We start from the raw sequence: 13,218 nt of genomic DNA on the forward strand, positions 1-13,218 counted from the left end.
TTATGAAAACAAAAGGGCAATAAGACAGGATTAATAACTGGAATTTTAATAACATTGAGGGTCAGGATATGGTTACATTCTTGAAAGAATCAGCTGTCAGTTTTGCAATCGAACTTGTTAAGTATTCTAGTATACTGTTTATTGTGTCTGAAATTAGTTTAATGGGTATATTGATAGGGAAGAATTAAGTATGTCATGGTTTAAGAGTATTTAGTTATTTTAAGACTCTTATTAGCTCACAAACTCATTTGACATTTTAAATTGTGTATGTTTACAGTTCACTGAGCCATCGTGGAAGGTGAATACGTCAAGTGGCTGAACTTTTGTTAACGAATAGGATATACTTTTTTCAATCCGTTAATTGATTTAGGGAATATCAGCAATGTTTTTAAGGAGAAACAAGGCAAAACAGCAGATTCTAATCTTAGTGGCAACATAATTCCAAGGATATGAGATCAGTTTAAAAAATATGCCAGTATGTGGTTTTCAGATAACATTGGCACCAACAATATTTATTTGAAAAGGCCCTTACCAAATTTCTATTAAGAATGTATTTCAGGAGTAGAATGATTGAAGGGATCAGCTTTCAACAGATGAAAGAATTATTCTTACTGAAAATATATAGAGTACGCTGTTGCAAAATTGGATCATAGTTCTTATCATATGGGTTTTTAGTTTTCACTTCTAGGACTGTCTTTTCCAATTGGGGTGTATGTGGAAACTACAAGAATAATGTAGTAAGCATAGTGGTATCTGAATACTACTACATATACATAATACTCAAGCATATATAAATTTAAGAAATATGTCTAAACAGTACATAATTATGTGCATACTGCAAGCTGTGGCTGTAAATACATGCATACACACGCACACACACATGCACACACATGCATACACACATACATGCACACACACATGCACGCACACATACATGCACACGCATACATATACGCACACACATGCACGCACACATACATACACAATGCACACACACATGCATACACACATACATGCACAGATACATGCATACACAGTATGCAGGCATAGTAGTATCTGAAGGAGCCCCAAAGGTCTCAAAAATGTAGTCAAAATTTCATGGAAAAAAAGGTGGCATATTAAAGATGGAAAGATGTATTATAGAATGCAGAGAAAAGAACGTTTATTTGGACATAACATAGAACTTTACCAAATAAAGTTGTTCTTGCCCTGGGCTGAATTCCCAGTGCCCATGGAATACATCTTCTCTCTTCTCAGTACTGGGACCAGGACAAGGGCGAGGCAAGCCAGGTGCCCAGGATACAAACTACAGGCAGGCAATCACTCCCAGGTGTGCACTCTGACCTCGCACGACCGTGAGAGTGAGTGCTTTCTTGAATTTGGAGTCGTGGGCACCCACCTTGTCTCACCCTGGGGGCCCCACTCTGTGCTTGGTGGAACAGATTGGGAAGGATTGTGCAGTTCCCCTGTGTATTCCCCCTATCTATGTCTGTTATCATAATGTGTATTAAGTTGATTATTTGAGACAGACAGTCTTTGTGGGGTGATAATAGCTTACTTTGTACCGTGGTTTGCAGTTTACAAAGGGCTTTCACATTATGTCCTTGAAGTCTCTCACTGGCCTTTCCAGACGGGTGGGGCCGCTCTCCTGTTTATTGAGCATATGAATACACGTGCGCCCGACACATTTCAGGTCACTTAACCTGAGGGCGAAACATTTCCCTTGATGTCTTTCTTTTTACAATTTTTGCTTTAGCTCTTCTCTCAGAGCCAGCTATCATTTCATGCGCAGTAAACTGCAGCTACGTTTTTGATGGATATCCAAACCAGATCTCTCTGCTTTACCAGTATGGATGGTAATTATCTGCGGCCATAAAGGGTAGAGACGTTTGCTTCCATCAGAAGCATAAGGCAGGCTATCAGCCTATAAACTCAGTTCTGTAAACTGAGCTGATGGGGTAGACGCGGCCCCCTCACCTTCTAGTATGTTTAGCTCGCTGTGGAGGCATTTTCTCCTCACCGGCCAAATGGGGAGGTGGCTGGGTGCTAACACAGGAGAGTGGTGTGTGTACTCAGTGTGCCCAGCACAGAACAACCATTCTTACTGCATGAAACTATGCTCAGAACACTTAAGTACTTTTTTAAAGCGTTTACAGATTTTTACAAATAGGAGTGATTCTATGTCATCCCATGACACGTCCCCTGGGAAAACTCTTCCGGCGGTGTCCTGTTTCCAATGATCTGCCGTGGGTTTCACCATGTCTGTTTGAACTACTGTGTTGGTGTTGCCAAAATCAAATATCATCCGGGCTTAGTCGCGCTATTCCCGCCTCCCTCCCATACCAAACATTCCCCCATCTCCGCGTCCACAGCTTTGGCTTGGTGCGTCTGGTGTAGTATTTTTTTCTGTAGGAACGTGCAGAGAACAGAGATGGTTTGTTTTTATTTTTTTAACTTCGGTCCCCAGCACAACATGTTAATCAGAATAGGTTCTGATAAAGGTGTGTTGAGATGGTTTCTTCTTCGTTGAATAAATACTGCTGAGAAACTGCATTCTCATGAAACCACATACCACAATGGTGTTTTTTCCTTCTTTTCTGAAACACAGGATAATGGATATCAAAGAAGACCAGGATATCTAAAGGCTGTCTAAAAAAGACCATACTCTTTTTTAAAATTTTTACTTGATTGCAGTTCATACAGTCATTGTTTGCGGCCAGTATTTGTATTCATATATGAAAGTCTTCCTCAAATATCCAATCCTCCCCATGTCCAAAAGACTACCAGCCTTATTTTTTTTTTTTAAAGATTTTTATTGTATTTATTTACTTTAGAGGGAGAGAGCCTGTGTGAGCAGGGGGGGAGATTGTTGGAGATCAGAGGGAGAAGAACAGGTGGATTCCCTGCTGAGCGCAGAGCCCAGTGCAGGGCTTGATCTCATGACCGTGAGACGATGACCTGAGCCAAACCAAGAGTCGAGCGCCTAACTGCCAGAGCCACCCCAGCACCCCCATCTGCCTTCTTTTTGTTAATCACTTAGAAATAATGATGTATAGGGGAACAGTGCGGAAACTGAAGCAAATCAAGAAGGCGAGAGAACTCATGTGGAGAAAGAATTATTCTAAATGTAAATAGAATTTTGTATTTTCCCATCACTTCCTATTCAGCCACAGGTTTTTTGTTTTTGTTTTTGTTTTTAATGAACTGTATTTGTGTTAGTTTCAGCACACCTTCTTACGCACAAGCGTATATGTTCTTTCCTGATGTTGGATGTCCTCTATTTTTAGTAAATATTTTTATGTTTGTTTTTCTCTTCACACCAGCTCTTTGAGTCCAGATGTTGATCCAGTTCTTGCTTTTCAACGAGAAGGATTTGGACGCCAGAGTATGTCAGAAAAACGCACAAAGCAATTTTCAGATGCCAGTCAATTGGATTTCGTTAAAACGCGAAAATCAAAAAGCATGGATTTAGGTAGTGAGTACAATCTCCATGAATCTTTATCTAAATAAGGTTTAGATGCTTTCAGATTAAAATTGATAGTCCCAAACACATGTCTGTTTACTTTAAGCAATAGAGAAAATAAATGTGAAATGTGGCAATTTGGCAAAAATTAGTTTTTCTCTGAGTTTAAGATAACCATATTTATCATAAGTGGCATGTTTACATAATGTGCAATATGTTAACATATATGTTTCCTGATGATAAAAGAAACAAACACACGCATCTCATGCTATATTCCTGCATCTTTATTTGAAAAGATGAAATGTTTTAACATCTTGGTTGTCTAAAACCAATTTTTGGAAATAGTATTTGGTTGGCTGTGGGATTCTTGAACTAGAAGGAGAAGTATTGGAGAGAAACCATTATCTCAATCCATGTGTGGAATTTGGTTACTTCATGATATCTTTGTTTCACTCCTATTCTTTAAGGTTTATATAATAGAAACTCTTACGTGTTGATAATTAAGGCATGTAATTGAAGTAATAATTGGAGAGAATATTTGTTGTAGAAAGTATTTGGAAGCAAATGGGAGGAGGAAAATAACCGTAGTTGTTCAATCAAACACCAATCAGGTAGTGTCTCTTTTTGAATCAAAATCCACCAAAAAGCAAACAAACAAGTAAAATAATTAATTATATCTATAAACCGATCAAATGATTTACAGAACCTTTGTTAATCAACTGTAACTTATTTATGCTGTTCTCTGGTGGCTGTTTGTACTTCAAGACTAAAAGCATTAATTTATCACATGCATAAAAGAAAAATTTGGCGATGCATTGCCTTGGCTAATTATGATATGCTAACTTATAAATAACACACGTGTCTGTGAAATGAAATGACTGGCATTTTGCATGGAGACACTGCTTCCCCCCCCCTTTTTTGATTATGAATGTTTGCTTGATGTTTCATATTATTTGCATGAAATATTACCTAAGAATGATCACCTAACTGAAAAGATCCGGGAATGGTTGAAGCATGTTGGGCTGTGGGGACTAACTGTGCTAACCAATATACATTTACCTTTTAACAGTAGCTGACGAGACTAAACTCAATACAGTGGATGACCAGAAAGCAGGTAAGAATGGACAGTGAGACTGTTGCCATAGAAACTGTGGTCCAAGGAGCTGATCATAATTATAGAGCTGCCAATCATATTGCGTGTAAACATAAATATTCCAGACTTGCATGGATGCTTTCATTGTAGGAAATCAAATTGTACAGGAAAAGAAAAATTTTCTGTTAGAAGGAATACTAAGTGCAAATATAATTAGTGTTTCAAAAATGCTAAAACAACCTAGATTTTAATAGTATTTGTGTAGAAATGTTTTGTCACGATTAAATAAAAATCAAAATCCTGAAAACAGGATCTCTTCTAATAGACTCTTAAGTATCTAAGTCATGTATTAGATGACTAGCTTGATGTCCAGACAGTGATCCTCAAAGTGGTGATTTTGATTTGAAAGATGATAGCATAAATATAAATATTTTTCACTGATGGACAGTGTCCAGTAATGCTGTCTTTAGTTGCTCGGAAAACCTTAGTTCTCCTTCAGGTGCAAGAATTAGCTCATAGTTGTCTGATATGGAGTTAGACTAGACAATGCACACAGCTCCTTGTCTTGACTTGACTTTGTGAACCTATTCTAAAATTTCCTTTTTTTTTTTTAATTAATTTATTAGGACTGTTTCTCAAATGCTGTCTAGATCATTATGTAGCATCAATAATCAGATTATATTGAACTGGGTTTTTCATTGTATTAGAATTTATTTTTATGTTATTTTATAAAAATAATCATAGGAAAGTCATCACGTGTAATTAATGTGCTTTGTACAGTGGTGCATTTATGATTTATTATTATAAGTTTGGAATAGTGTTTTAATTATTCTAGATCCGGTATGAAGTACTCACATCACTTAGCACTAATTAGCTTCAATTCACCTTTTTAACCTGCAGTAGTAATTAGTTTTAGCCTGCTTGAAAAATGTATATCCATATACATATGTAAAGATTATTGTGGACAAGGTTGGAGTTTTTACATTCTGTAGAGTAAAAGATACATTCTAAAAATTACATCCAATAAATCATAAGATTAACTGTAGTGGAAGGCAATTAACTATAGCTTCAGCCATTATTATGTAGTTATTTCTCTGATCAAACATGAAATTCACTGAAATTCTGGAACAGGGCTAAAGAGAAACTATTTGATAGTTCATATATGTAAATTAGTAATTAGTTTTAGAGTTAACAGTATTCATTACTTTTAAAGAAGTAAGCCCTATCCAAGTTAATGTTCATAAAAACCAACTCGAACTTCTCAGGTTAAAGAACATGACTTCATATACTATGCCAGTTAGGTAAAGTCAGGAAAATATTTAATTTGACCAACTCACTTTTACTAAAAGGAAAAGAGCATTAGTGCAATTAAAAAAAATAATGATGATGATATCCAGAGTTTAATTGGACACATAAAATAACTTTCATGGAGAGGAGGCAGATTTTATAATCTAATTCAATCTAATTCAATTTTGTGTTTTTATTGTGGTTTAAAATGTTGGATCCTAGATAAAACCTTTTTCTTTTTTTCTTTTATTTTCCCCACTATGCACCATTGATCCTACCAAAGTAAACTAGAAAACCTTGGGAAACAAAATTATTACATAGACATCACAGTACCTATTTTTTGGTCTATTGGTTTTAAATCTACATGAATAAAATGTCTAAAGTAGATCCTTTCCACCCTGAAATATTGGACAGTGAGCAGATTTTATTATTTTTCTTTCTTCAGTTCACTTGAATTGCTAAGATGATCATGATTTTACAGTTCAGTCCAAAGGTTTTTGGTAGAGCCACAGTGGCATTTCAGCACAGATCATCTGTCTAGCCATAAGCCTTTCATAATGAAAATTGAATTCCATTCCCCTTTGCCCTTGCAAAAGACATCCTCTACTTTTTTTCGGCAAGAGACGTATTAGTAAGTAGTAGAAAAATGGCCTAGGGAAAACAGTATGATTATGATTTTCCCCTTTATTTCAGATCTAAAGTTCTTTTTTGATATTTGGGGGTAAATTTTCTTTGTGAATGAAAAGAGAGAATAAGAGGAGAATTGTGTTTCTAACAGTTTAATCTTTGGATATAAAAAATAAGCAAAGTGTCCTAATGAGCTGACTTATAAAGAGCTTTAGAATATTATTTTAAAATTAAAAGGTGTTGATTTGTGTGTGCTTGTGTGTGTAAATAAGACAAATTTTTGCCCATACTTTATATAGAGAAAGGCGTTTTTAATTTTCATCTCTAGGAAGTGCTAAGTGTATCATGTTGGGGTTCTCAGTAACCATCACTCAGGAATCTTAGCATTGCTCCTTAACAAAATCTTTGTTAACAGCTTCTTTGACAAATGTCATACTTAAATGTATCATATCCATGTTACAAATTAGAAGTCTCTTTCTGTAAAGGACCAGATAGTAAATAATGTGGGCCTTATAGACCAAACAGTTCCTGTAACAATTACTTCCATTCTGATGTAGCATGAGAGCAGCCATGGAATAGAATGGGCATTCCAGATTAGGCCCATGGTTGGCTGATCCCTCTTATAGATTCACAAATTACAAATTATGACTTTTTGTATAACCTTTTACTTTAAGAATTTTCAACCATACCTAAATATAGAGGTAATAATTCATTGATTTCCTATATACATAATACCATGGCCAGAATGTTACATACTACAGTGTTACAGTTTCAGAAAGAAGAATAGGTAGGTAAGCCTTAAATTATTCTTACAAAATATCTGTTGCTTATTTATATTTTCATCATTGTTTTTTCCACCAGATTTGCCTTTGTTTATGTATTTTAATATATACATATATATATATTCTTATATATGTACATAAATATTTATATGCATGTATATATAGACATACACCTATTGTAATATTCATGCTATTTCTAGATTTCATTATTAAAATGTTTAGTGCTGTGAGTATAATAAGTCAAATCTCAGCTAACTTTTCATAAAGAAAAACTTAATATACCTGAGTGATGTTTTTATGAAAATCTTTACTGGAAGCATGAAATCTTTATTGGAGAAATATAGATAGATACGAACACACACACACATACACACACAAACACACACGTCCTTTATGCTCACCAAAAAGTGCCAAATATTTGCCTGATAAGTGACTACAGAATTCAGGTGTAGCTGGTAGGTTATGAAAATTGATATGCATGAGTTATTCAGAAAAAGGGTTCCCCTGTGCTAATTCTAGGAAATATAAAGTAAATGTCCCTGCCTACGAGTGATCTTCTCCTGTTCTCTTTGACTTCTTGATTTCTTACTTTTTGTTTAATTCTAGAACAGAATTCATTTTCCTTCCCGTGACATGACTTTTATGAGTATTTAGAACATGATCTTGTCAAAAATTATAGTGCTATCAAGAGAAAAAGTAAGATTGATCATCCTAGAAAGAAACATTTCATGGGAATTTTTGTTATAAAATAATCAAATATATACAATCCTGCATGGAGAAAGTTCAGTAAATCATCTTTTTCTCCCAAACACAATAATTGAGGGACTATTATTTCTTCATTAGAATCATCTTTCTGCCTTTCTGCCTGTGTTACATTTTTGACGTATTTATTCTAACTTAAAAACTGCTACCCCATTGTGAAAATGAGGTGGGAGATGTAATGTAAATGGATCTTAAAAAGATAATTCTTGTTTTGACTCTCAGTTTAAACTTTTATTCTGAGCCATGCAAAGCCCGTGTCATAATTATTTGCCTTTTAGGTGATACCATATCAAGGCTCTGCCTTAATTATTGATTCACACGTGAGCTGGTGACCCCATGTACAGATAAACGACCTGCTCTGTTCTACCTTCCCATTTTTTTGTGCCTGTCTTTTTAACAGCGTAAGTGACGAGCTAGTTCTGAAACCTGGGCTGACCAGTGGTGGTCCAAAGCTGGTATTTTAGTCATGGAGCGGCAGACTTCATCTGCCTCTGAGTGCCAGGTCAGGCAGTGATGGATGCGGCTGTCTTCCTCACTCAAAGAAATTCATCTTGATTGCCTTCTAAAGCGTGGTGCTACTGGTACTCTCTCCGGGCCCCCTGCCCTATATCCTCCAGAAACAGCCCCATTGTTCATTCTCCCAATTCTCCCCTGCCATCCTCCTGAAATTTTCTTCATTAATTGTTAAGTTTTCTTCCTCCTGTTCCTCAGTTGTTCCTCGAGAAGCTATTATTACTCCCGAGCCTGGAGACACACGTACTCATGTTCAGCTCCTGAGTCTCTCCTCCTTCACGGCTCCCTAGTGAGAGCCCTTATGTAATTTGTTTCTATTCAGATCTTGCATTGCTCTTTCCTGAGAACATGAATATTTCCCAGAATCAGGTTTCTGTCTGGTGCCAGGGTGCCCTAATTGACTCAGTGACGAGTAGTCTTTGTGCTCGTTTTACTGACTGAGCTGTGTGAAGCCGTGGTGTAATGAGGAAGAGAATTCGTGGAACTCACTGAGATGAAAGTTTAAATTCTGCTGTAAATAATTTTGAGCTGTCTATAAATGATTTCAGTTAAGTTACAAAGCTTACGTTTGGTTGCTTATCCTAGCCTTCTCATCATCCCTACTTTTCAAGTAAGCTTCTGGGTTATTCTAGCTGGTTTTGGTTATTTACATACTTGGAGCAAATGATTTGACCAGCAAATGATTTTAGCTCTCTTGGGCTAAAAATGGAGACTAATGAAAATAGAGAAAGTAGACTAAATTTAAAATATATTTGGAAAAAATTAAAATTGGTTACGATTAACTTTATTTTTATAACATTTCCATCCACACTTTAGAACTCAGAGAGTGAATAATTTATGTCCCTGATGTTTTCCACAGTCCGTAGATATTCAGGTATGTAATTTTCACCACTAATTCTAACTAACATTTCATTTTTGTAAATCTCCAAGGCTCCCCCAGCAGAGATGTAGGCCCTTCCCTGGGTCTGAAAAAGTCAAGCTCATTAGAGAGTCTGCAGACGGCGGTCGCTGAAGTGACTTTGAATGGGGATATTCCTTTCCACCGCCCACGGCCGCGGATAATCAGAGGAAGGGGATGCAATGAGAGCTTCAGAGCTGCCATCGACAAGTCCTATGATAAACCAGCGGTGGATGATGATGATGAAGGCATGGAGACGTGTAAGTTCATAATGTCTGAAAGAATAGCAATTACAGACAGCTTGGTAGAGTAGCGGTTCTTAAAGTATGCTTCAGGGAACCCTAGGGGTTCCTGTTATCCTTCAGAGGGATCAGTGAGGTCCAAACTTTTCATAATAATAAGATGTCATTTATTATCTTTGTACCCTTGTTTTCTCACGAGGACACAGTTGGGTTTTCTAGAGACAACAAGTCATTTGATACTGCAGTAGATTGAAAGCAGAACAGATAGAAGAATCAGTCTTTTCAGCCAGATAGTAAAGAGATTTGCACTCACTGTTTTTTGAAAAAACAATGATCGTTTTATAAAAACAATTTCTCTTAATATAAATTTTGTTTTTTATAAAGTAATTAATATTTTTAGGTCTTCTCAGTTTCAATTCAGTAAATAATAATAGAGATAATCCACGTAAAAAATTATTTTTTTCCTTAATAATTTTTAGGAATTTAAAGTTATCCTGAGACCAAAATGTTTGAAAATCGCCGCTATAATGTGATATCTCCAGTGAATATATGTAATAATCTATGCCTTTGAAACCGTAGTTTTATTTTTATGAATTACTCTTGCTTTCCTTGATCTTAGCTGGCATATTTGTAGATGTGTGTATTTCAAAATTGCAAAATATTTTAAGCTAAGATTATTGAAAGTCAAAGGTTATTATGGGTGAGCAATATATTTTCTGTAGAATATTGAGAAAAAAGTATTATTTATAAGTATGTTCAGATGTTACAGAGCACTATCTTTATAGTTAAACAGTCATGGCATAAAAATAACCATTCTGTTGGTTTTAAAAATCAGAAAACAACCTTAGTATATTTCCTTAAAAGAAAAAGGATTTAAGAGTCCGAATAGTAAAACCTATTGATTAACTTCTGTTGTTCATAATTACTGCTCTATACTTTTATAATTCTATTGGACTTGGAAGTTCAAACACTACTCTGTGCATCTAACTGTTGTTAGAGACACTATTGCTCAAAGTCCAGGCAGAAACCAGAGATAATTGAAGTGGATTGTAATTTACTTGCAATTTAACTTTTGGGTGAACTGCTCCTGTCACAAATACCTAAGGAAAATTGCAGTGGGGAAGAAAAGCTTTAGATAAAAATCATATTCTGTGGGGACTGAAAGAAAAATCATATAGTTTTTGCTTGTCGCACATACACTGGTTTTGGGAAGGCGAATACCACCGTCATCACGTAGCAAGCGAAACTTCGGGAGGGCACTGCTCTGCCCCACCCCCGCCTTCCTGCCCCTTCACCTCCTTCTCCATCTAAAGCTGGATGGAGCCTTTTTACTCTATCCAGCCAGTGATTTTCAAATGTATGCAACCTCTTCTTGCCAGATGAAGAACATATTTCCTATTTTTGCTGCCAAGTCTGGGCTCCAAGATCCTGAGTCATACGCGCTTTCAGCCTTCTTTTGAGTTTTTTCCCGCTCTATCAGTGGTTCCTCTCCAGCCTAAGCAGTATCTCTCATGCAGCCCTACTATGGTAGCATCATGCTTCTGCCTGTCCTGGGTCTGTATTTAATGAGACGTATGGTACTTTGGCCCCTCACTCTTAGTTCTTTTTTAAGCTTCTACAGTTTCTGATGCTTTTGAATTTTTTTCTTGTTCTGGTTAAAATGTTATTTAAATTCACTCATAAAATGTAATTTTCTCATCTATAACACTCATTTCAAATGCATCAGGGGATGGAATGTATATCAGTACAAGGCACGTGTTTAATTCTGATAGGGACAGCTTTCAGAGTTTCTCAGCCGTGTGGATAGACAACTAAATTTGTCCCTATGTCAACTCAGTTTCCTTTTATAATTTGAAATAACTGGTTTAAGTACATCATGTTAAAACTTTTTCCTTCAGCTGCCATTGAGACAAAGACAAGCAAATAGACAAGTTACATTTTGTAAACCAAAGGAGACGTTCTGGACGAGAGATGGGGAAAGACCTGTGACATGGGCATTTGTAGCCATGAGCGCTATGTTGTCCAAAAGGCCTGATTTTATCATTTTTTTTTCCCCTCCCAGAGCAGTCTGTTGAACTCAGGTTACAAAAGAAAAAAAGAGAGAGAGAAAAACAGATATTGTACATTTCAGACTTCCACAGTCCGAGTCGTTGAGGCGGCATTAGTGGAGTGGAGTGAGCACTGAGCTGGGATTTGGGCGACTCGCGTCCTAGTCCACATCCTTCTGACGAATTTGGGATTCTGGTCAAGTTATCTAAAACCTTTGAGCTTTAAGTTCCTCGTTGGTGGAACTGAAGATTGGGACAACTGGATCATTGATTCTCAAAGTTGTGTATTGTGACCTCTGGTCAGGAGGGGGAGCCTCAAGGGGTTTGGGGGGAGTCCAGAAGTCAGGGAAAGGCTGAGTGGCCGGGACTCTGCTGTCACCCCTTGAGGGTTGTTTTTTTTTTTAAGTTACTTTTAATACATTTTGGTTGTCTGTACATTTTAATTTTAGTAAAGGGTAGTTTACAGTTCTTTAGAACATTCTTGAAAAGCTCTGGTTTAGATGGTTTCTGAGGTCCTCTGTAGTTTGGCCATTCCATGATTCTGTATACCTGCTCACTTACCTGCCTCAGTCCTGCCCGTGAAGCTCTCTGACCTTCTGTAGGGCCCACGAAGGGAAACACCACCATGTCTGGTTTAGTCCCGCCTAACCAAGCATGGGCCAGGCCGATCAGGGGATTCGGTGAATATTCATTGTATCAGTGAGTGAGCTCCTGCTTAACTAGTCCCTCTGCGTCCCTGTGTCTCTGCGAGAGAGAAGCGGGGCAGAGACTTTCACTCTGTGGGAAGAGGGGGATGGTTGTGTCACGTTGCCATCCCTCTTTGTGCTCCACGCGGAACCTGCACGCACCAGACCTCTGGTGCCTAAGCAAAGTCTTAAAAAAAAAAAATGCCCCTCCGACCCAGTGTTACTCCCGGTGAGCATTAGACTGTCCCCTTCACGTAGGACTGGATACAAAAAGGTGTTCTGTGGCTCCAGCAGCGAGGAAGGTCCAGCTCATTCCACTCTTCCTTTGGTTTCCTAAACAGCGTCCTTTTCAGAGTCTGGCTTCCGGATTCTCACGGCCTGGTCCACACACGTGCTGTCACTGTGGCTTCCCAGCATCCGGGTGCTTGTTTCTGGTTGTACTCCGCATCCCGCCTCCCAGGGCACCGTCCTTTGTGGCGAGCGCATCTCTCTCTTGCCCCTGTCTGTGCTCTGGGGGACTCCGGCAGACCGTGCTTTCCTGTGCTGTGGTCCGACGCCCTCACAGCCGCCGGTGGCAGGGAAAATGCCCTTTCGCTGCTGAACGGGGCTCTGAAGGGAGGAACACTGTCCTAGCAGACAGTCCTTTTGTTCCCCCACCAGTGTGCCCCAGACGTGTGGGCTCGGAGGGCGGGCTGTCGTCCGAAGGCCGTGAGGCCGTGAGCCGAGGCAGGGGACCCAGACAGACAGCCCCCGGTGCTGCTCCTGTCCCTGTTTCCTCCTCCCGCCTGAGCCCTGCAAGTAAGATGCTGAGGCATAG

At 38.1% G+C, this 13,218-nt stretch overlaps 1 protein-coding gene across 15 annotated transcripts in view; it reads left to right on the top strand.

Annotated features, from left to right (window-relative positions):
• Positions 1-13,218, top strand: part of PARD3 (par-3 family cell polarity regulator) — a 653,655-nt gene that overhangs the window by 423,652 nt on the left and 216,785 nt on the right. For 6 of the 15 annotated variants that reach the window (XM_045069142.1, XM_045069153.1, XM_045069144.1 and 3 more), the window contains 3 exons: positions 3,324-3,475; positions 4,533-4,577; positions 9,458-9,685. In XM_045069142.1, coding sequence (XP_044925077.1) covers positions 3,324-3,475; positions 4,533-4,577; positions 9,458-9,685 — 425 coding nt within the window. The remainder of the gene's footprint in view (positions 1-3,323; positions 3,476-4,532; positions 4,578-9,457; positions 9,686-13,218) is intronic. The other 9 variants (XM_045069143.1, XM_045069146.1, XM_045069150.1 and 6 more) reach the window with 4 other exon arrangements.

Source organism: Mustela putorius, unplaced genomic scaffold, assembly GCF_011764305.1.
Source record: "Mustela putorius furo isolate JIRA1106 unplaced genomic scaffold, ASM1176430v1.1 tig00003913_pilon_pilon_pilon, whole genome shotgun sequence".
Lineage (NCBI taxonomy): Eukaryota > Metazoa > Chordata > Mammalia > Carnivora > Mustelidae > Mustela > Mustela putorius.